Below are 26,811 nucleotides of genomic sequence, written 5' to 3'. Positions count from 1 at the left end.
ATTATTCAGCCATAAGAAGAAGAAAATCCTGTTGTAACATGAATGGACCTTGAGGGCATTACAATAAACGAAATATACCAGACAGAGAAAGACAAATACTGTATGATCTCATTTATATGTAGAATCTAAAAACAAACAAACTCATAGAGACAGGGAACTGACTGGTGGCTTCCAGGGGCAGGTGGTGGGAGGGTGGGGGTTTGAAACAGGTGAAGGTGGTCCAAAAGTACAAACTTCCAGGTATAAGATAAATAAGTTTGGGGATATAATGTACAGCATGGCGACTACAGTTAACAATACTATACTGTGTATCTAAAAGTTACTAAAATTAGTAAATCTTTAAAGTTCTCATCACAAGAAAAAAAAACATAACTACGTGTGGTGATGGACGTTAACTAAACTTATGGTAATCATTTTGCAATATATACATACAGCAAGTCATGATATTGTACACCTTAAACTAATACAATGTTATATATCAATTACACCTCAATCAAACTGGAAAAAAATCTACCTCAATCTAAGTTAATTGGCTTTCTTGCATTTAAGGATTTAAATCAAATTTTAAGTAATCAACACCTAGTATTCTTTGCTTTCTAAATATAAAAAAGAAATCTGGAAGTTCATTAACTATTACTATTAAAACTACTTATTAGTACTATTATTACTAAAATTAATAAAAATAATTTTTAAAAATATTACCACAAAAGGTATAAGACTATAGTCTTCAGATGTGATTCTAAATGTCCTTACTTTCAATTTGAGTATAACAAGGAAGAGTTTTAAACTAGGTGGAGGTTAAAATTAACTCAATTAAGAACAATGATAAGATGGATAAATAAGTGGTTCACCTTTCACATAAAAAGTATGAATTCAAACCAGTAATATTCACTCACGATATAAAACAAGGAACTCAAGAGCGTCAGGGTAGCAACCAACAAAGGTAAGACCATCTCCTTCTATGAAAAAAATCATGTGCCTGTTGATTTCAATATGTGGAGAGGCCAAAGATTCCTATCTTATACTCTGGTTACACGAAATGCTGTATTCAAAAGAGTATTTGGTAGCTATTTGGAATGAGGACCACATATTTAATTTAGTCTCTCATAAGCCTTTGTTTCTGTTTATAAACTGGAAAAAAATGAGGTATGATAAAAACTAATAAGAGGTTTTTTTAATAAAACCACTACAAACGTGAGGGAGTATAACAAGTCGTATTCCAGAGGGGTTTACCTTTGTCTTTGAATATAACTATTTCACAATATCAATTAATAGAGAAAATATTCTACATGGTAGCAAATTATGTCCAAACTTAAGAAGGATCATCAGCCCAGGAAGAAATAAAAGCACCAATAAAAATAAACATTCCTAAATAAAGTTGTTAAGACCTAATGCTGCTAGACCTAATGAAAATTCACATAGCCACTGACCTCCAAAGAAAGCAGAGTAAGCTCATTATTTCTCAATTAGCCTTTTGTTTTCTGATACTTAGGAGCCTAAGTGCTTTACATAATACATTTAAATGCCAAAACGAAAACAAAACTTTAGTTTTAAAACACTCCAAAATAAAGTTTTGAGAAAATTTATAAATAACACCCCCTAATTTAAAAACTTAACTTCTAGTTAAACTTTTCAGTACATTATTCCTAAAATGAGATGGGATGCTCAGAATTAATGAAAAAGCTTCAGTAATGTCATGACAAAGCAATGTATATTGATTATGATCAATAAACACACAATATCTGCCTCTACAAGACAGTGAAAGCACCTCATAGAAAACTTTAAACTTTACATGAAATGCAGTCCAAATTTTTCATCCCATTCTCTTTCAGAAGGTTAACTAAAAACTAGAGTTCACTTCAGAACTCTGAACTTTTAGTGTTAAGACAGCATCAATAAAGCAATGAAGACATCTACTATGTAAAGAGACATATACTATGTAAGCAATGAAGACATCTACTATGTAAACAAAGTTCCTGATCTTGAATCTACTATCTTTAAAGTAATTTAAAATCTCTTTAAAGTAATTTAAAACCTTACACCAGTTCAGATGCCCTAGGCAGAATCCTATAGTCAAGACTCAGTGACTGCTCAATGTAAGGCATCCCAGGAGACACCACCGCTAGTTTTAAAACTGAATGTCCCAGGCAAACCCAGATAGTTGGTCGCCCTAGCTTGAGACGTGGTAAGGGCAAAGAAAGCAACCCAAACACTCACTGAGAATTTAGGTACCAATTCTATGTAATAAAATGTGCAGACTCGATTAGAGAATCTTTAATCCCTACTAGTTTTAACTTAAGTCTCTCACTGGAAGTATGCAGTGGCACTGGTCCATCCTCTTCTGTCTCGTCTTACATGGCCTCTTGGAAGCATGCGGCTCTGGGGGTGAAGACTCCTTCCTCAGTCTCCTCTCCTCTGGAACACCACACCCTGCTGGGTGCACTCCTACTTCACTGGCTGCTCCTTCTCAGTCTCTTTGGATGGCTCCTCCTCCTCTATCTGCCCAGAAGACGGTAACCTCTGCTGCCTTCTCCATACTCTACGTGATCACGTTTAGGCATCATTTAGACACAGCTAACTCTCAAAATCCCTACCTCCACCTTCCCACCTCCCCACTGAGATGCAGACTTGTATACCCAACTTCTCACCTGAACCTCTAAAATGCATCTCAAACGCCACACGGCTAAAACAGGACCCTTAATTCCACTTACCTTCCTCACATTCCTCCACACCTCAGAAAACGGCGCCGCCATCCATTATAATTACTGAAGCCCCAACTAAGACATCATCTTTGATTCCTCCTTCCTTCATTTACCACCCCCAAACCATCAGTAAATACTGTCAGCTTTATTTCTCGAGTATATTCCAGACCCATTCTGTTCTCTCCAATCCGATCTTACCACTCTGATCCAAGCCATCATCTCTCACCCAATCACCGCAATGACCTATTAACCGGCTTCCCTACTGCCAATCTTTCCCCCACTGCGCCACACTTTCTTCCCCCACAAAACAGCCAGGAGTGATCTATAAACACCAAGGACAGGGATATCTACTTCATCTCCCCAGGACACAGAACACAGAACGAGGTTTGCCTCACAGTAACACTCAGTGTGCTGAGCGAAAGAATGAACAGTCATCTCCCCTACCCACCCACAGCTGCCTTCCCCTCACACAGAAAAGAACCCCAAATTCTTACTAATTCTTACGATGCCTTACATCAGGCCTCCCTCACCTCATATCCCTACTCACTGTGCTCCAGACTCACTGACCTCTGATATTCCTCAAGCTCCCCAAATTCATTTCCACCTTGGAGCTGTTTCTATACGCTCTGCCTGGACACTCCTGCCCTCATGCCTGGCTCCTTCTCATCATTCAGGTCTCAGAGCAATGCTACCTCCTCAGGGAGGCCTTCTCTACCCAGCTCTACCCACACCATCTCACCAGCTCCCTTTTCTTCACAGTACTTAACATCAGCTGAGTTATCTTGTTAGTTTACTTACAGACTGTTTCCTCCCTACTAGAACGTAAGTTCCCTTAGAGCTGGGACCCTACCTTTCTTGTTCAATGATGTATCCCCAGCGCCTAGTACAATGCCTACCACACAATGTTTACTGAAAGAATGACTCATATTTACCAAGTACTTATGTACGTGCCAAGCACTATGCTAGGTAACAACAATGAATTTTTTTTAATTAAAGAAAAATAGAAAGTGCAAGTAAAATATTAGTATGAAGAGCAATTTGATGTTCTTTTACGTTGATCAGTCCCGTTCTTAAAATGAATAACCTTATACAATAAATTCCACTTTGTAGAATATTATTTTGCCAGTGTAAAATATATATATCCTTAAGTAGTAACAATAATTAGTATTTCATTGTAGCTTTAGAAGTTATCTAAATGATCACATTGTTCATTTTTTAATATACAATTTGAAGGAACTAATTAAGCTATAACTCAGTAAAATCTGAGAGCCTTCATTTCTTCATCTTTTTCTCAGAGTACAAATATACACATTTCATCCACTCAGAAAACTCAAGACTGTGTAAAAACTTTCTGTTCTCAACATACAGAAACATTCACAACAGAGGCTGAACTCACCATTTACTGTCTGGCCTCAGATTAATTTACCAGCTTCATTCAAGCCAAGAAGCTATCAGTAATAATCAGGTTCATTTCACAAAAGTCATCACTAAAGTTGAGATTCACCCCTCATCCCCCAAAGCCTATTATAAAAGAACACGTCCAAATGAGTTTAGGCAGAAGAGTTATGTTTCATTGTTATCAGAGTACCTTTGGGTCCATTTAATTCAGAACCACAGAAAAACTTTGTATTTGACATAATCATACCAGCTACTACCACCATCATTATCACATCACTAAACACCTTATGGCCAGGAATCAACTAGGAAAAGGCAGATTTAAAGCTTGAGGCACTGAACAAATGACACTTCTTCAGATCATGTAAGTATTTTCTATAGCATTTTCTTTTCAGCACACTTGAAAACTATCATATCCTACCTCCAAATGTTTTAGGGTTAAATGTATTAATATTTTGAAAGTATGATTTATAAAAAAGAACAAATTCAGTATACCTAAGTATAAGTACTCAAAATATCCCCACATAATACTAGATTTTTAAAACCTAAGGGAAATACATCTATCTTTCATCCAAATTTGAAACTATTATACATTTTGAATAACAGGATCTTCTCAAATGCACTCAACCAAATGCATAAAAGACATAACATTTGTTCTATTTAAAATTAGCTTTCTAACCACACTTGCCAATTGAAAAAAAAAAAGGAGGGGGAGGGGGCCTTTTGTTTGATCTTTGTATGGACATATAAGAAAATATTCATTTTATTTTCATTTATAACAATTATCTCTGTAAAGCTGAAAAACTGTGGGTAAAGCCAAAACAAAATTAAATCCTAAAGAAAAGGTCAAAAGTTCAGTATTTTCCAAACCACGCTAATTAGTCCCACTTGTTTTAACTGCTATTACCTTAAAAAGAAAGTTTTCTCCAATTTTTTAGAACACTGGTTCTACATTACCTTTGGTTTTCCCTTTAGTTACATAACTGTATAAACAAACCAGTTTTAGGACACCTAGAATTAACCCACTTACTGAGACAAACTCATTTAAATACCAGAAATAATTTACATATCTCCGTCTTCACACCGGCCATCAAAACCAAAATGATTGCTGATAAATTCAACCAGAAGACTGGTTCCTTCTGCTTTCAGAAAAGCTCTAAAATCACTCAAGGTAGTCAAAAGATAATACTGGACAGTGTTTCAAATATATAAATTCCCTTTAAATTCTAAGAAAAAATGCCTACATGAACCAATTCAGAGGTCATTATCTTGACCTTCACCGTCTGCTCATTTGCTAAAGAAACCACACAAGTTTTTCATCTAAGGTATAAATTTTTAAACTAAAAAAATTTTAAAGATTTGCTTGGCTCAAGAAGAAAATAAACATAATTATATCACTATTCTGTAAAAGTAATCTATTCTCAGCATATAGCTGAAAAAAAAATTTTATTGGAAAGGCATGTCCTGACTTACCAAAGGTTTATCACTGTCAAAGGTTAGATAAAATATATTTGTTGTAAAGATATACTGTCCAAATTTATTAAAATTGGGTAGTACTTATAAAGTATCTTCTTCTACTATATTCTTTGTCACAACAAAGGTTTAGAGGATACAATATAACCTCAAAGTCCTTCCTTCAGTTAATTAAAAATTTCTAAGCACTATGATGTTTTCTTCTTCATAGAAAACAGTGGAAAAATGGATACAATGCTTGAGGAATATTAAGCCTTCAAACATGTTATTATTATAAATAAAGTTTAAGAGGTTAGGTTACAAAGACATTACAGATGGCTTCTGACATGTACAGATAAACTGAAACCATTCCCTCCAGCCTCTAGGGATAATGAAGTACCTTCTCATTCACTGAAGTTACTTTGATTGCAGAGTTTGTAAGCACCCAGTGAGAATCAAAAACCTCTCAAGTGCTGTCTCCTCTTCTTAGGACAAATGGTATACATTTCAGAGAAAATAATTTCCTACTTATATGATTTTTTTTACTAAACTCATGCCTACGTTCAATTCTATTATTTCTAAAAGTGTTGCAGGACCAAATTTAAGAGAATGATTTCAAATCTAACTCTGGATTTTAAAATTTTTATGTCTAGATCTAACGTACAGTATGCTACTACAGTTAACAATACTGTATTGTATGCTTGAAATGCGTTGAGAGGGTAGACCTTAAAGTTTTCTCACCAAATACACGACACAAAAAGACGGTAACTATGAGGTGATGGATATGTCACCTAGTTTGAGTGTGGAGATCATTTCACAATGTGTGTGTGTGTGTGTGTGTGTGTGTGTGTATCAAAACCAAGTTGCACATATTAAATGTATCTATCAATACAATTTCTATTTGTCAATTACACCCTAAATGAAGATGACAAAATTATATATGTCTAAAAAAACCCCCACATCACAAATTTCTAAACTATCACAGAATTGCATTATTTGAAATTTTAATAGAAATCTGAGTTTGTGCCTGATATTTTTTAAACAGCAAAAATACTAACAACAAAAAACCACTTCCAAATGCTTCTGCTTTTTTGTTTCTCAAACAGCTTTGAAAACGTATACCAAAATGTCAGTTACACAAGTAGAGCTCATTTTGTGTAACAAGGTTACTTAATAGGAGTCCTAGAAGCACCTAAAGTTGTAGGAAAATCTTTGTGTAAGTACATATGGCGGTTTTTTCTGGATAAATGATCCATATAACTTGCAGCTTCTCGTGGGGGGTTCAAAATTCAATTAAGATTAAAGTGCGTGAAAGAACCGTCAACGTCAGATAACTTGTCACAGGCAACCCAAGCCTTATTTTTTATATCACAAATTAGGGGACGATTTATCCTAATTTGGCGGCTCCTACACAACTTTTAAGTGATAAAAGGCATGAAATGGCTGTGCGTTACAAACAGCTCTCTTCACACACCCAACGCGGCAAACCCCCAATTTTCCTTGAGAGGGCCAGGGACAGGCAAACGGATTAACACCCCTATTGCTCAAAGATCGACTGGCTTTGGCAGGACATGTCCTCCAGAGAGAGCTGCTGGGCGGTGACCAGGTCGCAGTGAGGGGCAGGACCCCTCGGCGGGCACTTGCAGCCAAGGCATCACCAGCAGCCTCCTTCCGCCCCCAAACGCGCCCTAAAGTAGGGTGTGTGGACGCGGCTGCAGCAGATCCCGGTCCCTCTGGCGCGCGCCGCGCGGCCGCCGCTGCAGCACGGTCGCAGCGACCTTCCCGCCCGGGGCTCCGTGAGCCCCGTTACCCACGTCGGCCACACACCCCACGAGAAAAAGGGAGGAGGACGCACAACAAAGCCTAACCCGAGAAGGCCCAAGCAAGCTGTAAGTTGGGGCGCCCGGGCTGCGGCCCGAGGAGGAGCGGCCCGGACACCGAGCCGCGCCGAGCCGGTGTGCCGCGATGCAGGGCGGACAGGGCCGGGGACGCGGGGCGCCAGAAGTCAGCCCGCGGGACCGGGCGTCAGCAGCCGGGAAGAAGCCGGGCTGGCGGGCCGGCGAGCGGCGTCGGGGGCGGGCGGCCAGGGGGAAACCAGGCCTGAGGAGGGAGGGGAGCGTTGGCGGGGTCCAGAGGCGCCGCGGTCGGCCGCGACCCCCACCCCAGCCGGGGGCCTGTCCCGTTACTTACCCGCCGGGAAGCTGCGGGCTCCTCCGGGGCTGTCCCGGCCGCCGGCCTCCGGGGCCAGGAAGCGCCCCCACATCGCGGGCGGGAGCGCCGAGTGGGCCGGGGGCGCCCGACTCCCCACGTCCGTCCTCCCTGCCTTCGCCTCCGGCGGCGGAAACTTGTCCGAAGCCTGGGCCGCTGCGGCACCGGCGGGGGGACCAGCGGGCGGGCTGGTTAACGGCCGATCAGCGACGGGCGGGGAGCGCAGGGGCCGGATTCGCCGCGGCGGCAGCTGCCATGGTCAAGCCGGCTCGGTTGAGGCCCGGGCCGGGGAAGCGGCGCCTCTGCGATGTCGGCGACTCGGTCCCCGGCTGCGCCCAGCCTCAGAGGCTCCAGGCGAAGTTGCAGCTGCGGCTTCTCTCCGCCCCGCCTCCGCTGGGGGAGCCCGAACCCGAGCCGGCGAGGGGCGGGGCCTGGTGGGGGCGGGGCATCGGGCGCTTACAAACGGCGTGCGCGGCGCCGGGCGGGGCTGCGGACCAGTACCAGTGGGTACCTTTATTCCCCTTTTCTCCGCAGGTGGCGAATAGTCGCTCGGACACACCAGCGGCATTCCTCCTTCCCCATACCCGCGCCCAGCGAGATGAGGAGAGGGAGGAAACTTGGCCCCGGGCCTCGTCTTTTGGTTCCCCTCCCCCCGCAACCTTGGGTAATCCCTCAGGGCCTGCAGGGCATATCTCAGAGAAGGGCGTGGAAGACCTGCCCTTCCATAAAGACTGCTTGTGATGAAAGAGGTTTCCTCGGGAGGGGCTGAGGGACTCCCAGTCTCATTTGGGATTGGGATTAAAGTTGTCATCATGCATTTCATAAGAATCGTTTATAGATCACTGTGGAGGATAGAGAAGTAGTCATTTTCCTCAACTCGCAAATTCAATGCCTGGGTGTGGGGTGGGGGGAGAGAACAGGTACCAAAATATCTACGACACGGAGACCTGCACAGAAAAAAGCAGAAAAGCCCCAAGGTACTCAGTACCAGAAGGTTCAGGGAGGGGCAGTAAATTTTAATCTAGTAGCCCAATGTTTCAGATAAGCAATCAGAAAGGAGTGAAAATGGCACGAAAGTGTGTAATGGGAGTGTAAACTGCCTTACACCCTAAACCTTCACGTTCCTCCTCTGCCTGGTCAGTTCCCACCCTTCACCTGAACCCATAGTACAGGAGCAGGTATCCTGAGAAGGAAAAAAGGGTGCAGCAATCTCTTTTTAAATCTTACTTCTCATGGGCAATATTTATAATCCTTCCAACATTTAGATCTAAAATAGTGCATTTAATAAATATTGGTCGGGCACTGTAGAAGGAGGCGAGCTCTGCGCATGGCCGATGAATCAGGTAAACCAGAAAGCAGGTCCCTAACCCTCAACAGGCTTTGAGTCCAGTGATGCTTTTTCCTGTTTTGGATGTTTGCTAACAAAGGCCTCATATTTGTATTTAAGCACCCTGTAATTGGGAAATACTGCTTAAAACTTTTAGAGGTTAAATTACATTTAGGTGTATAACCTATCACTTACCACAGCTGTTTTGTAATTTATCAGATTGCAGTTTTACTTTTAGGGTCCCCTGGGTACAGTTCCACTTATTTCTCCAAATCATGAGCAATTGGCCAAGGGTCAACTGTTTCTAAGGATAGAAAGTGATAGAAACATGAAAAAAAAAATGTGACTGGTTCCTTTCTGTGATTTAAATGTACATTAGTTCATGTAATATGACACATGCATAGTATAGGTTCAAAAAGAAACCTAAAAAAGTAAATTCTAAAATGAATTATCAGAAGCTATAGAACCAGATGAAAGTATCCTTTTTTTTCATGATTTATACTTACCATACTCTCATATTAGGTATAGCATTTATTAAATACCAAACTTTTTCTACACAGTTCCAAGAAATGTATGAACTATTGCAGATATATCTCAATCCTTTGTGAGTTTAATATGTACTATTGTTATTCCAAAACTCTGCCTACTTCCATTCAATTCTAAGCAGTGTTTTTAAAAAATCATTTACTCAGGTTTTCTACATGTTTTTGTCAAACTGAAGGGCATGCCACTATATACACCAAAAAAGTATGTGTGAAGCTGAGACTATGTAAAATATTTCAATACTTATTGAAATAAGAGTAAAAGCAAAGAGAAAAACATGTTGCTATTTTGGAAGTTGGCACCAAAGATAAAAAGTTTTGTGTCCCTACTAATTAAACTTGAGAGGATAGAGATCTAATGCAATTAAAATAACTGAAATACTAAGACTATTATGTATATGAGGTAAACTATAACCATCCTTTTTTTTATCATATGAATTCTGAATATATATACAGTTGATCCTTGAACAATACAGGGGTTAGGGGGGGCCGACCCTCTGTGTGATAGGCATTTTCGAGTATAATTTATAGTCACTCCGAATCCCTGGTTCTTCAGTATCCACGGTTTGACATCCGAGGATTCAACCAACCAGGGATCCTGTAGTACTGCAGTATTTACTATTGAAAAAAATCTGCATATAAGTCAACCCACACAGTTCAAACCCGATTGTTCAAGAGTCAACTGTATACTGAACTGAGATTTCCCTCCACGTCCATGACACACCCAGTATCCACGGTTCTCAGAATGAGTAAAATCAGTCATAGCACAAGACTGAGAGACAGGACTACCTAACGATTACTAAGCCCAATTTTGTAAACCAGCATGTTTTTGCTTCATTGTAACAGTAGGTAAAGACCATAAGGAGGATCTTACAAGCTAAGACATTTATTACAGAACTTCAATATTTTAGTAATTTTTCATAAGTAGAGACAATACAAGTAAGTAATAAAAACAGTGATTGTGTATGCTTGTGTCTGTGTAAATATGTGTGTGTGTGTATATATATGTATATATATGCATAGTTACATGCGGGGACAAGGACACTGGCAGCAGAAGTTCTGGGAAGTACTCCTTGGTGTGAGCCCTCCCACATTCCACCATTAGCCCCACCAAAGAGCATGTACGCTCCAGCGCTGGGTCGCCTCAGACCAAACAACCAACAAGGAGGGAACCCACCCATCAGCAGACAAGCGGATTAAAGTTTAACCGAGCTCTGCCCACCAGAGCAACACCCAGCTCTACCCAGCTCTACACCCAGCTTCCATCAGGAAGCGTCAACAAGCCAAGAGGTCACGGAAGAAATCGAAGAGGAAATTAAAAAATACTTAGAGACAAATGACAATGAAAATATGACAATCCAAAACCTATGGGATGCAGCAAAAGCAATTCTAAGAGGGAAGTTTATAGCTATACAAGCCTACCTCAAGAAACAAGAAAAATCTCAAAAAAAAATCTAACCATACACCTAAAGGAACTAGAGAAAGAAGAACAAACAAAACCCAAAGTTAGCAAAAGGAAAGAAATCATAAAGATCAGAGCATAAATAAATGGAACAGAAACAAAGAAAACAATAGCAAAGATCAATAAAACTGAAAGCTGGTTCTTTGAGAAGATAAACAAAATTGATAAACCATTAGCCAGACTCATCGAGAAAAAGAGGGAGAAGACTCAAATCAATAAAATTAGAAATGAAAAAGGAGAAGTTACAACGAACACCACAGAACTACAAAACATCATAAGAGACTTCTACAAGCAACTCTATGACAATAAAATGGACAACCTGGAATAAATGGACAAATTCTTAGAAAGGTATAACCTTTCAAGACTGAACCAGGAAGAAATAGAAAATATGAACAGACCAATCACAAGCAATGATATTGAAACTGTGATTAAAAATCTTCCAACAGGGCTTCCTGGTGGCGCAGTGGTTGAGAGTCCGCCTGCTGATACAGGAGACATGGGTTTGTGCCCCGGTCCGGGAAGATCCCACATGCCGCGGAGCCGCTAGGCCCGTGAGCCATTGCCACTGAGCCTGTGTGTCCGGAGCCTGTGCTCTGCAATGGGAGAGGCCACAGCAGTGAGAGGCCCGCGTACCGCAAAAAAAAAAAAAAAAGAAAAGACACATGAACACCAATGTTCACTGCAGCACTATTTACAATAGCCAGGTCATGGAAGCAACCTAAATGCCCATCAACAGACAAATGGATAAAGAAGACGTGGTGCATATACCCCATGGAATATTACTTAGCCATAAAAAGGAACAAAATTGGGTCATTTGTAGAGAGGTGGAGGGTGAGGATACCTCATCTCAAGCCCCTGATTCCTGGGAGATACAGAAGATGAGTCCCACCTAGAGAGTGTCATAGAGAGTGAAGTAAGTCAGAAAGAGAAAAACAAATATCATATATTAATGCATATATGTGGAATCTAGAAAAATGGCACAGGTGAACTGGTTTGCAAGGCAGAAATAGAGACACAGATGTAGAGAACAAACGTATGGACACCAAGCAGGGGAAGCAGGGGTGGGGGTGGGATGAACTGGGAGACTGGGATTGACATATATATACTAATATGTATAAAATAGATATTAATAAGAACCTACTGTATAAAAAAATGAATAAAATAAAATTCAATTAAATAAATAATAAAATAAAATAAGAAAAATGCATTGTGCATAATATAGGGAACCTTAAGAGAGTTTAATATTTACAAAAATATAAAATATCAAAACCAACAAAATGTAGAAAAATTAAGCCAACCAGTAACAATTGAAAGTGTTCCCAAAGAACAATTGCCACTTGATAGAAACAGATGTGTGGATGAAGTCTGAAAAATTTGAAGGAACAGATAATTCTGGTGTGTCAAGTGTGTAACAAGGACTACAGTATATAACCTCTTTCAGATCACAAAAATGACAGATTGCCAAATTTATTATGGGTTGTCATAATCTCAAATAACCACTTATAATAATAAAAAAAGAAAACTAAGAAATTATTTCTCCTGACGACAAGTTTGAAAATCTTAATTGGATTCCTAGCAGATTCATTCAACTATACAAAGGTGAAGAGATATAAGTTACTTAACCTGTCTGTGCCTGTTTCCTCCTCTGTAATTTGTGGATTACAATAGTAATTACTTCATAGGATTTTTGTAGGCATTAAATGAGTTAATATTTGTAGCATGCTTAGAACAATGTGCACCCTGTATTGGTGACACAGACATACAATCTAGAAATGGAGTCCCATTATAACTCACCAAGGAAAAATAGCATTGATTGGTACATCTAGGTTAGTTATAGATGATGCTTTGTATCAGAATGGTATATCAGAATAGTGTAAAGTACTGATTGATATCATTTCCTGACCCTTTGGGGTTGCTAATTAGTCCAGGGATTATGGTGAAATGATACACGTATGAGAAATATTTACCAAATTCTTTGGGGCCAAGTTCATAGAAGCCTTCATTCTAGGCTGTGATTCCCTGAACTCCTCATATGGATGTCTGCTTAGCTACTGGGTTTCCTGTCTCTGCCCAATGCTACCAAAATAGAAGAAGGAAGATTAGGGAGAGGTGGCTGGGTGGTGTAGCCAGGCCAAAAGGGTGAGAAAACCTCATCTCAAGTCCCTGATTCCTGGGAGATACAGAAAATGAATCCCACCTATAACTTTGGCTCCAGAGTTGGATTGCAATGGCTAATGAGAAAGTAGGTAAGATATGGATCACTGAATAATGGAGCAGTCCTATGGGTGGGCAGTGAGGCTGTGAAGGATGAAATTAAACCAAAAGATAAAGTTTAGTCTTCCAGGGACCATCAATGTTTACTGGAACTGCTGAGGACTGACATCTTTGTCAGTGGAACTTACTATGGTCGCCACCTGGTCATACTGAGCCTCAGAAAAGATTCAAGGTCATTTACAATGAAAGGGGACAGCAACCTTGACAAACTATAAAGAAACAAATTCTTCCCTACCTGTCTTCCTTTTCAAACACCAAATGGATATGTGGAAGGAGGGAAGTGTGGAGTTCAAGAAAGTTGATCATGCCTTCACTAAAGACAAACACACAGAGTTTCCTATCTAACCTGCACTAGTGGAGAAGAGGACTGTTTTAATAACAAAATGTCCAGAATGTTATGAAATTGGATTGGGATGTACTCAGTGGAAAGAGGAGTTTTCAATAGAGTTCAGTTGGTAGCAGTTAGTGGGGAAAAAGCTGAGGGTATATACTCTCAATGGTTTGAGAATTTTCACTAAACTGATGAAATATTTTATGTAATCCTGAAAACAATCTGTCATCAACTGTTAATATTAGCTCCATTTTAAAGATTGAGGAGAGACTTGCCCAGTGGCACAGTGGATAAGAATCTGCCTGCCAATGCAGGGTACACAGGTTTGATCCCTGGTCCAGGAAGATCCCACATGCGGCGGAACAACTAAGCCTGTGCGCCACAACTACTGAGCCTGCACTCTAGAGCCCGCAAGCCACAACTACTGAGCCCACACGCCACAACTACTGAAGCCTGTGCGCCTAGAGTCCGTACTCCACAACGAGACAAGCCTCCGCAATGAGAAGCCCACGCACCACAACAAAGAGTAGCCCCCACTCGCCACAATTAGAGAAAGCCTGCGCGCAGCAACGAAGACCCAACGCAGCCAAAAATAAATAAAATTAAATCTTTAGGAAAAAAAAAAAAAGGATTGGAGAAAAAAAGACCTAGAAGTTAAATAAGGCCACATAGGCAGGAAAGAGCTACAATTCAAATCTAATCTAAGGAGCTTTCCCTATCATGCTCTTTAACATGTTGCAAAAACAAATATTATAAGATTTTTCTTCCAGTGCCATGTGAGAAGGAAGTACCTAATTATAGAATTTCTGTGCAGTGTTTAGGCTTCAGCTAAGACTGGAAACCATGTGACATTAATCTGTAGTATTGTATGATCTTCTTTAGCTGCGGCCATCATTTTGAGTATAGGAATAAAGAAGGCAGATGGATAAACAGGATTTTGCATTGTGGGCACTTAGGGAAAAGGGGCAAAGAATTTAAGGATATTGGCTGGAGCATGGATGAAGTGATGGGGAACTGGGTCTAGCCTATCTGGAGAAAGCAGTGATGTCAAGAAAGGGTAAAATGCTGAGAGAAGGTTCAAGGAGTAAGGGAGTGGAAGTTTCACATGAAATCAAACAGCAGATATAATGAGAGTAAGGGAGCGAATGGTGGAAAGATAGGGCATTAGGGTGAACGGGTAGCATGTTGGAGTTTCAGATTTCAGAGGTGGGGCAGTGGAGGAATTCAATCTATGAGGTAGCATTGGAGTTGCTTCTCTCTGATTTCCCTTCAAGAAAGACCTTGATGTTATCCACAAGGACATTCAGTCCACAAGCTGTTAGCACCTGCGGGATCTGCCTTAGCTTTGGAGGCCTCTCTTTTCTTGGAGAGCCCCAGCCAATGGCTGAGCACAGCAGAGATACTGGGGCCTGCTAGTCTTTCCAGTGCAGAACCCTTCTAATCATCAGTCTTTGTCCTCTAGCTCCCCATTGGATTGACTGAGACCTCATCTGATATGCACTGTGGTCTGAGCCTTTCCTTTCCAATCCTATTTCCTGCCCCTTTTATCTTTCACAGGTGTTAACCCTCCAATAAACGTCTTACACTCCTAACTCCATTTTAGCATCTGCTTCCCAGAGAACCCAACTGAAACAATACATGAAGATAAAGATATAAAAGAGTTAGATTTTCATCTATGTATCTGTTTGTTGTAAATAGCAAAATGGGGGTTCTTAGAGCATGCTGAAAGTGTTTCTGAGGACTGTCAACCGAGGATGAGTTACCAGAAAGGCAGTACAGAGCAGCATGGACTGACACCAGACAATGGTATAGATAAATAAGCACCTTACATTTCGAACAGCAGAGGAAGGCAGGATTGAGAGAAACAACAGGTTTGAGTGGACTCAGAATGCCACTTGGGCACACATGAAACTCACGGGACAAAGTCCTCAATAGTCCTGCCTGGGGTGGTCCTGGCTGCTGCTGCCCCAGTTAGATAAGTTTGCCGCTATCCAAAGTGCTTCCAGAAGCAGACTACAAACTTGTGCAACTTGTCGAGTTCATTGAGGTCCACAGGATTTAATTAGCTAATTAAGAGTAATTAATTTGTTACAACTTCACTACTCAAATAATTTTAAAACATTAAGACAGTTTTCACAGTAGCTTCGTTACTTCTAGGTAGTAGGTAGTATTCAATTGAATAGCTCTGCTAACTTTGGTAAGTTTTCATTCCAAAGAATTTTCCCCTTATTGCTTACACAATAGAAGAATGTGTAAGGATCTCCAGAACTGTAAATAGAGCTAATATCACTAAAACAATCCCTAGAGTGATCTGGGCTGATTTAAAGAGTGGACATTTTAGCTAAAATTTCAATGGAATTTTAACAAGTATTATAATATATTCAGAAAATAAAAGACAAGTCTAGCTATAAATTCTGGATTTATGGGGGAACTAATTTCTTTGTTATTTTTTTCTGATTGTAAAAATAATACATACTAAAAAACTGAAAGAAGGTAGTATATAAATGTTCATTACTTACTCATTTAGTAAATATTAGTTGAGTACCTAAGCAGAGCAGGAAAAAGTAGGGACAGGTATGAAAGTTTGGCTTACTTCACTATAACCCTTTATAGCTTTTGAATTTTCTGTTTTGTAAACATACATACATATCTATAAGGTGTGGGTTGTTTGGGGGTTTTAACCCAAATTATCACTCAGAAAAGATAGAGTCACGTTGTGCTCCAGTCCTTACAAGTCTCTAATATTATGGATCACTCTCTTACTTTATTTTGATCAACAACACACTGATTGGAAAAGTCATCTAGCTTGATGTAAATTCAATCTATAAAATCAGGAATCTGTATTTCTTTTAAAAAAGATAAATTTAAAACATAAAATGTACTACAATAATTACTACATTGTAGTGATTAAAAATACATATTAAATGTGAAAGTGGAAAAAAGGAACATATCTCATGTTATTGTTAAGCAACAATATTGTGTTGACATTTAACCATTTCACTAATATCTCAAAATTTTAACATGTCAAGTTGTCCCAAACTTGGGACACATTTTTGAAAATGTGTCTTAAAAAAAATGGGGATCACCTTATATTTGGACATATCTAGACTAACTTAATTAAAATTAATTCATTAAAATTGGTCTACTTTTTCTCTACTTTGAGCCACAGTCAAGATATTTCTTAAACATTTCTAATTTCTTATAATGTTATATTTGGGGCATCTATTTTAACATACTACCTAAAACTGAATTCAGAAGGAATAACTTCTTATAGACTTTTCTTACAACCCAGTAAGACTTAAAAGTTTTTAAAAACCTAGAATAACCAATTTGTACTTTTATTATAGTGACTGAGACTTTTTAAAAATGTTCTCTGCACCTTTAATCGCCAATTACTGAACTGCAAAATTGCAAATGAAAGCACAGAAAAGCCACCTGAACGTCAAATATTCATTATCATAAGTACTCACAGAGAATCTGAGATGAATTAACAATGAACAAAGCGTCTAAAATTAAATTCACACTCCTCATACATATATTATAAATGATGACAAAATAAATTACAAATGATATATATATATGATATACATAAATTTATATGACATTTTCCTAATTGGGATATTATATAAATATATTAAATAATTAGGTACTTTTTTCTTCCATTACAGATAATCTCCTAATGAAGTTATGAGCAAACTTTAGCCTTAGTAAAACTGGGCAAGTTATCTACACTGTGACCATCACTGAAAAATAACTGTTTTCAACTGAGACCAAAAGATAGAGATAGCGGTAGGATTTATTTTCATTGTCTTAAAAAGGTGTATGATTTCAGCAGGAGGCACCTGTTGTGACACTAAGGAGGCAGGGGATGGATTGGAGGCATCTGACCAGCATTGGAGAGAACAGAGCCAAAGGCATTATCCAGAGAATTCTGCACAGCAGTTGCCTGAAGGCTGCTGCCTTCTTTGCTTACCCTTGAATGCCAGCCTGGTTCTGGCCCAGGCCCAAGAGCTAAGTTTCAGATCACGGCAGGCTTAGGACAACGGTGCAGACTGGAACATCTAATCCCACCCGGCTTGCCCTAACATGGCCCCTGAATTCACCCAGCTCCTGAGCCTGTTGCCTGAAGCTGTTACTAAAACATCGAAGCGTAGAAGAGCAATGCAGCTTTTGCTCTGGGTTTGAGTTTGGGTTTTACCGTATCGTTTTTTTTAAAGGAATTTCCATCTTCCTCCATACCATCTCTTAGGACAGATTGCTTAACATGAGGAAATGAGACTCAGTTAGCAGATGAGTGTGCATATCTCCGTGTTTCCAGGGCGGAGGTAGTTATCACCCTGTAAGTACCTACCAGCTACACGGGAAGCTGATACCAAGCACTGTAGTTTTTCTGTTGTATTTCATCTAGGGGCTTATAATGCATTTCCTTAGGATGTTTTGGTATGTATGGGCATTCTCCGGCTAATACAGTCTCCAGTAAGAGGTGAACTTTCTCGGCTGCAAGGTGGCTTTCTGCTGAGGTGACGGCCGGCTCCTGGAGAAGTTCTGCTGAAGGAGACCTACAGCGACAGCCACAGTGAAGCGCATGTACCTTGATCCCTTTTCACATACTGGCAAAAAACCAGACCCAGAGCATTGCTCCAGTGAGTAGCTGGGAGAATTGTCAGATTGCCAGATGAGGGGTAGACTGTCATTTATAAAGTGATGGTTTTTATAGACTCCCAGTAACCCACACTTCAGCCACTTACCTGAACCCTGTGGTTTCTGGGAGAAAAAAGAGCCAGATTATTCCCATATTGGAATAAAACCAAAACGAACACTGTATTTAGGTTGGCGGGATCTATATCTTTTCAAAATACTTTAGTATTTAGTTCAGTAAATAGCCTTTGCGTGATCATGTCCATAACTCACACTTTTCCCGAGTCTTGAGATGCTCTCTGCTCCTCTAGTTGCCATTAAGGTCCCTCAGTCTACCATGCCCTGGGGGGGTTTTGTCATGTTGCCTGTAACTGCGTCATTAACTCCCTCCCCTCTTGGGTTATCTGAATCTGGTTTTCTTTCTTTTTTTCTTTTAATAAATTTATTTATTTTTAAAAAAATTTTTTGGGTCTGCGTTGGGTCTTCATTGCTGCACCCGGGCTTTCTCTCGTTGCAGTGAGGGGGAGCTACTCTTCGTTGAGGTGCTCGGGCTTCTCATTGCAGTGACTTCTCTTGTTGTGGAGCATGGGCTCTAGGCGCACAGGCTTCAGGTGCGCGGGCTTCAGTAGTTGCAGCACGTGGGCTCAGCAGTTGTGGCTCGCGGGCTCTAGAGCGCAGGCTCAGTAGTTGTGGCGCACGGGCTTAGGTGCTCTGCATCATGTGGGATCTTCCTGGACCAGGGATCGAACCCGTATCCCCTGCATTGGCAGGCGGATTCTTAACTACTGCGCCACCAGGGAAGTCCCTGGTTTTCTTAAATATGATAAGAAGAATATCACTCAATGTGAGAGATCAGAATGTTCAAAGAAAAAAATGAGCGAAATATGAGAACTGATAAAAATATGATTACCATAAAATGTCATCTTTAGAAATGTTCTTGTAGTTTAAGAGTTATATAAACAGAACTGATATTTATTAATGTGTTCTATTAATGCGTGCCAGAGTAGATTATAATCTATACCCAGGGCACTTTTTACTGTTCCTTGGGAAAAAAATAAAAAATAAGGTTTCATGAAATGTAGTTTACAAATACATTTTAATAAGACATTATTTTTCCTTTAAAATTAAACTTTTATAAGTCATAAAATTTTAATCTTACTGCAGCTAACTGTTAAACACTCAGGATCATTATGGGGTTATTTTAGTTAGAAGGCTTAGGATTAATGCATTCATGGACTGAAATTTGGACGCAGAAATTGCATAAGATCTTTACTTTGTCTTATTAAAAAAAAAAATCAGAGAAAAGTCATACCAAACTTAGAGATCTTAAATCTCTAACAATGTAAATATAATTATATTATATAACTGGTAACGTTTTTTGTTGCACTTAAATGTATATCTAGTTTTATAGAAGCAATAAATATTTCTTATAGAATATTTAGAGAATATAGAAAAAGGAAACAATTATAAATAGAGAAAGAAACTGGGATCTAACTATAATGATTATCTTAAAGAACAGTGCTAAAACTACCTCATAGACCAGTAATATTATATCATGAAACGGCTTGTTAACTTTCAGGGGTGATGGCACTGCAGCACAGAAATGCACAATGTAAGGTGCCAGCTACCAGAGATGCAAGTACAGACACAGCTCTGTTCCCTGCTGGCCCTGGACCTTTCGAGCTCCATTTCCTCATTTATCGAACGGGATCACTGCAGTACTACCTCATAAAGCTGTCATGAGGAGTAAACAGGATCATGTTTGATAAAGTGTTTCAAAAGTTGTAGGTGAGCTAATCTTTTAAGAAGGACAAGGAGCAAGCAATCCAAAAGAGACACTAGAGCAATAATGAAAGGTAGTGCTGAGTGCTGAACACTGTGCCAAGAATTTTGCCTGAACTGTAGCATTTAATCTTCATGACAACATAAAGAATAGTAGGAATGATTATATCTCCATTTTCTAGATGAGTAAACCGTGGCACAGAGAGGTCCAAAGAGACATGGAGAGTGAGAAGCAGAGCAGGAATTCAAAGCCAGTTCTACCTGACTCTACGACCTGAGTACTTTCCTATGAGCTATGCCATAGGAAAGAGTTTAACTTCATTAGTAATCAAAGATTTAACAGTTAAAAGTTATAGAAATGGAAATGCAGAGGAATGATAAACATCCAATTCCAGTTGTCTCTGTAGAGGGGGGATAGGGAGTAAAATTGGGAAGGGGGTACACAAAGACTTCAACCATATATGTAATATTTTATTTTTATAAAACTAGTGAAAATATGAAAATGTGTTAAGATTTGATAAACCAGGGCTATGGATTAATATTTTTCTCCATACTTTTCTGTATGTTTTAAATAATTCGTAGTAAAAAATTAAAAGTGAACTAACATCATTTTATTTTGTTTATATGAAGATTATATAATTAAGAAAATAATTCTGGGGAAAAGCTGGAGAAACTGATATTCTCATATGTTTCTGGTGATATAAATAGGTCCAACTCTGGAAACCAATTTGGCAATATGTTCCTAAAACCATAAAAATCATCATACTCTTTGTTTCAGTAATCTTCCTTTGGGATGCCATCCTAAGAAAAAAATATGAAAATACACATGCACGTACACAATGAATACACACACTGAAAAAACTATATGCATAAATATGTCAACTGCAGTATTATTTATAATAGTGGACTGTAATTAACAATCTAAAATTTTAACAATAGTCAATATTATGCAGGCTTTAAAGTAATATTTATGAAGGCTTATAGCAATTAGCATAATTGTGGTGATGTAATATTAGTTGAAAAAAGTCAAAATATGAAATTGCATCACCACTGGAATTAAATCAGTGAAAAAAATAAGCATAGAAAAAAGTTTAGGAAAAAACACCCTAAAATGATGAGTACAGAATTAGTGTTAAGATGATGAGATTATGAATATTTTTCTTTCCTCTCTCTTCCAAATTTTTGATAATATTGGTCTCTGACATATTGTTTTTGTAATGCAAAATTGTTACATAGTAAAAACCTAGCTTTGGAAATAATGAGATATATTTGAAAATGAACTAAAATTCAAGGGAGAGAATGAGGAGTTCTAAGGAAGGTGGTAGACCATCCACAATCAATGCAGTAGTTCAGAGGAGGGGGCGCTCATCAGGCTGGGGTCTTTAGGAATGCTTCCTGAAGGAGGGGCTGTCTGGGGGTTCAATAATGGTAGAGCAGGGTAAGAGCTGAGAACTAGGAAAGGGCCTAAGGGAGGAGGCTGTGCAAGCTTCGAAAGTAGAAAGATGTGAGATAATCGTAGGAAACAGCACTTCTTGTCATGGAATATTTTATTTTCAGTTTTTATCTGCAGGTTTTTTTTTTGGAAAATATGATGACTTTAAAGTTGTCATGGTTGAATTAATTCCACAAAACAACTGGTTATAGAATCACAGCAACATAATTATGAGCTGTGCTTCTGGCTTCAAATCTTTCATCTAAAAATAATCACAATGACTACATCTTGGGAAAATAAAGCCGTTACCTACTCTTGTGTTCCAACTATCTTGGTAGTCATTTACTGGAAAATGGATCATAGGTAAAATAACTCCATGTTTTTAAAACCCTGCTTGTCACTCTTACCCCAGCTGAGTTGATTAACGAAATAAGTTTTCAACTTTTATTGTATAAGCATTCTCTTACATGAACATGACAGAGGAAAAAAATCTTTTCTAATCACACAAGCCTGCCTATGCTCCCGGAGGGGCACAGCCCTGGCCCTCCTGAAGGCTCAGGGAGTGTATTTTCTGGTGCAGAAAGACAGAGGCCAGGGGTAGAGGAGTGGGGGGGTAGGAGGAGGGATGTTAGGTCAAATGAATGAACCTGTATATGCTCCACTGCCCTCAACATATACCAGCTGCTCTTTGCCCAGCTTCCTTGGGTTTGATAAATAGTCACTGAATAATATATGAATTAACAGGCTGAATGGATGATAGTTATCATTTATAGAATGATTACTTTGTGCTAGGAGTTTACATCCATTAACACTAATTGTCATAAGAATCCTGGTGAGTGTGTAGCACAAATGCCAGTGTACTTAGTTTCTTTAACTGACTCTTGGGTTTTTTGGTTTGTTTGTTTTTTTTTCCATTTTTTAAATCTTTTAAGATCAGTGTAAAATAAAAGTACTTGATTGCTGTCTCACACTGGTGAGAAATCTGCTGGTTTTCCCCACTTTTCCAGGTTTCTTTTCCTGACCTCACATTCTATTTTCCTACCCAGGCCAAATTTCTTCATCTCCCCTCTACATCCCTCTTGTGTTTTCATTCCCTTCTACTGCACTGCCTTCCCCAATACCACAAACACATCATCCCAATTTCTTCACTTCCCAAAGTATCACCCACACATGATTCCTTGTGCGACAAACATCTATTTATATTCTGGTGAAAAGGTAAGGAATGGTCCACTGCGGTGCCAAGTAACAAGTCAACGTTGACTATTAAGACTCTCGCCCCAAATAGAGCCCCAGGTTTTTGGCTCTATTGCTGGACTTTTCTCCTTCCTGGGGTTGGTGCTTTCATCTCAAATTCTGGAATGCTCAAAATTCTTACTTTATCAGGCAAAGCAATTTAGTTCTCTGCCTGGGGCTTCCACCTTCATGTACAAAGTAGGCTCATCAAGGTGTTTTCCTAAATTTAGAGTCTTAGGAATCTGAAGGCTGTTGTCCGCTATAGTTTTAAATAGCATTTTCCCCCCACCACTATGTTATTATTCACATTTTACACAAGATGAAACAAGTTTAGTGAGATTAAATGATGACACAAGAAAAATGGCCAGAGTATGAATTAAAAGCCTGTCTTGACTAACTCAAAGCTTATGCTCCTTTCACTAAAGCAGGATGAATATATGAAAGTCAGTACTTACTGAACGTTTACAACATGCGTGGCTCTGTTCCAAGAGCTTTAGGTGCATCAACTCATTAAATCCTCACATTAACTAATATCTATGTCATAGATACAGAGATAGTAAGTAACTTGCCCAAAGTCACATGGCAAACAAAGGCCAGGATTAGAACCCAGGTAGTCTCTTTGGTTCCCTCATCAGCTGCCAGCCTCATGCTCTAGCTCCTTGCGGTTCTTTCAGTGGCTGGAAATGGGGGCAGATACTGGATGACCGTTCAATCTGCACCCTGAAAATGGCATCAGTGTGGTTTAGAAACTCAAGTTTTCTGGGAAATTCCCTGGCAGTCCAGTGGTTAGGACTCCACGCTTTCACTGCCAAGGGTGCAGGTTCGATCCCTGGTTGGGGAACTAAGATCCCATAAGCCATGGGGTGCAGCCAAAAAAAAAAAAAGAAAGAGACTCAAGTTTTCTGAAGCTGTGACAATGCAGGGGCATTGTTGGGGTCTGAAGGTACAAACTAGATTTGCTCAGTGACAAACTGAGTTATAAACTTTATAATTGCTGCTTTTGAAAATAATAAAGTAATTCGGTCTTTTCTTGCTTAACGAGTTGCCACAAATTCACTTAATTCATTTAGTCAGTCATTCAAGATGTATCGAGTGTCCTTAGTACCTCAGGTCCCGTTAGGTGCTGAGGAAACAAAAACATATCCTGCAGTAGCTCAGAATCTTATGGGGAACTTGTAGTCTAGAGCATGCTGTACTATGACTCATTCATCAAATAGTTACACATTTGATGATGTTTGAATCTATAGAGAGTCGTATTTCAGATCAATGTATAAACGAAATGTCTAAGAATTACTCCTTGGAGGAAAGAGAAATGACTCTATCTCCAATGGTAGCAAACCCTCAAACGTAGGAAATGCACAAGGCAGAGCCTGGCTCACGTGTGTTCAAACATACGATGACCTGAAAAGTTCTCATCCTGGAGTCTATGATGCATGTTTTGTATGTTAGGAGAACAGTCATGTCAGGAGTATGGAGATCTACATGGAGACATAAAAAGGTAAGTTAAAGGGTAAGGTTTCTTCCAACGCTGATCTATGGGGAATGGTGCTGAGATTCTAGATTTCCCTGCCCCCTTCTTTAGAGAAAAAAAATAAAATATTAGCATGAAGAAGGGCATTAAGCTAGGTCAACCACTGCTTGACAGAACTATTCCTCAAGAATAGAGAACTTGTGGTGAATTCCATAGCGGTTCAGTGGTTAGGACTCAGCTCTTTCACTGCCGAGGGCCCGGGGTTCAATCCCTGGTCAGGGAACTAAAATCCCACAAGCCACACAGCCCAGCCAAAAAAATTAGAGAACTTGATTTGATTTATTTTATGCTCAAAGTTCTGATCTAAGATTTGATTTCCTGAATGGACATGACCATCAGGGCTAGATGTCTCATGGAGATGACCACTAGCAATTCTCTCACTTTAATAAGTGGGCATCTTCATTTAGAGTTGGATCTTAAATGTGAACTAAATCAGTGGTTTTCAAGGTGTACTCCTAGGGCCTCAATGGCAAACAGTGAAAGTTTTAAACTGCATGTGAAAATTGTGTGTTGTTTTGTGTCTGGTTTATACATTGGAGTTTTGCAATTAGATTTCATTTAGGAAAAGAAAAGAGCCCCACTGCAAAAAGTGAACACCTTTGAGATTTTGGTCCATTTCTCTATTCATAAGGAACCGAGGCCCAGAGATTAAATGATTCACTGAAAAGGCCATGGTAAATCTTAAAACTAAGTCACCACTCTCAGCCCAGTCCACTGTGCAGACCTTCTGCTTTCTGTCCACAAGCCACTGCTGAGTCTGGGGAGCATGGCAGTCACCCAGGCCAATGTAACTCTGGATGAACTATGCATTCCTAGTACTGCAACAGCTAAGAATTAGGTTCTAAATGGGAAGATTCTACTCAAATACTGACTGGCCAGCTACCATTTATTGTTTATATAATTAGGTGCTACATAATCTAATTTGAACCTCACAGTATCTGTTGAGTTGGGCAGAGCAAGTATCTCCCCAGCCCCCATCCTTAATTTTGCAAAAGGTAAAAGATATATCAATATCTCAAAGATACTGATTTCCTCAAGGAAACATATAGTAGATTGAAAAACAAAAAAAAAAAGGTCCTAAACTCCAGTCTTCTTTTAGAAAGACAAGGCTCAGTTCATTTTCTTATGTCCTGATTAATCCAACTGGTAAGAATATGCAGTGCCTGTGTAGAGGGGGACCAATGATGTCATTAAATAGGACAGCTTCCAAAACTGACAGGCATAAAAATGGAGAACAAAGTTTAGATGCCAAACTATGAGCCATGGACATCTGCCAATCTTTATAATTATTACAGGGAGACCCACATACTTCCATGAAGTATGCTTATATCTGTACCCTGAATAAGTTGGCTTGCATTGATATGTATGCCTATTCTTCAAATGAATGTAGATGCTCTTTTGTTCAATAAAGTATGATTTTAATTAAAAGCATTACTGAATTCATAACAATGTGCTTTGTCCTAATGTGCCATCTCAATCAAATTCTACTAAAACTACAATTTTACTGTTATGTGGGGCTCTGTGAAATTTTTTCATCTTAAAAATGGGATCCTACTTGAAAACTTGGGGACCATCTGTCTGAGGGTAAAATAAAGGGAACAGAACAATATTAGGATAGGAAATATTTTAAAACATATTTTGTATCTTTTCCTATGCCCCTTTGTTAATGTTGTATAGCTAAATTATCACTCTGTTTTTTATGTTGAATGGCTGCTTCTTGTCTGGCTTTGTTTCTTATGTGTGGTCAGATCACTGATTCTCAGAAAAACTACTCTCTAGCCTAGCCCTACATTCCTCCAAGATAATATCATCTACAGGGGTCAAGTTTCTTGCTAGAAGTGTCGATTCACAGAAGTAAGCAAACTAGAAGTACAACCATGAAATGTTAAAGAAACTTTCAAACTTGGACAGGACATTAATAACAAATACTATATTAACTATTAAGTATCTCTTAAAAAAAAAAAAAGTAATATCCAGTCACACTGACCAACAAAATTGGCACAGTAAACAGAACACAGAAAGGGCTGCAAGCAACGCATGTAGGAACACTGAGGTAATGGATAGGCTCCACGTCTGCTGAGGACTCCGGAGGAACAGCTGTTCCCTTCTCTCAAAACAAACCCGACTCCAGTGCATTTCAGTGTGCTTACCAGCTCAGATCTGCTTTTGAGGAGTAAGCCAAGCACATAGCCACTGGTGATTTACCTTAGGGAGGACATTAGGGAAACTTAAAAAACAAAAGTCAGCTTGAACATGACCTGTTTTATAGCTTTCCAACATCTCTGGCAATCTTCCATTCAGTCCACCTCCCCTCCCCCTTGCCCTTACTTACATTTGATTCTTTGTCAGATAAAACATGGAGACAATGGAAAGCAACTGGGAAAGAAACTAAACATTTCCTTCTGGAAACATTACCTATTTTTAAATAACAACTCAGACTCTGTAAATATTTTCATTAGAAAAACCCTATGAGAACCCAATTTTTTATAGTCAGAACCTAGA

At 39.4% G+C, this 26,811-nt stretch overlaps 1 protein-coding gene across 1 annotated transcript in view; it reads right to left on the bottom strand.

Moving 5' to 3' along the window:
• LOC112409109 (centrosomal protein of 85 kDa-like) overlaps nucleotides 1-26,811 on the bottom strand; it is a gene marked incomplete at its 3' end in the record, with an annotated part of 157,824 nt that overhangs the window by 98,144 nt on the left and 32,869 nt on the right. Inside the window, 2 exon segments of the mRNA XM_024759020.1 lie at nucleotides 7,740-8,350; nucleotides 9,282-9,388. Coding sequence (XP_024614788.1) covers nucleotides 7,740-8,350; nucleotides 9,282-9,388 — 718 coding nt within the window.

Source organism: Neophocaena asiaeorientalis, unplaced genomic scaffold, assembly GCF_003031525.2.
Source record: "Neophocaena asiaeorientalis asiaeorientalis breed wild unplaced genomic scaffold, Neophocaena_asiaeorientalis_V1.1 scaffold5, whole genome shotgun sequence".
Taxonomy (NCBI): Eukaryota; Metazoa; Chordata; class Mammalia; order Artiodactyla; family Phocoenidae; genus Neophocaena; species Neophocaena asiaeorientalis.
Note: the sequence above shows the minus strand (reverse complement) of the source record. Positions and strands in the feature narration are given on the sequence as shown.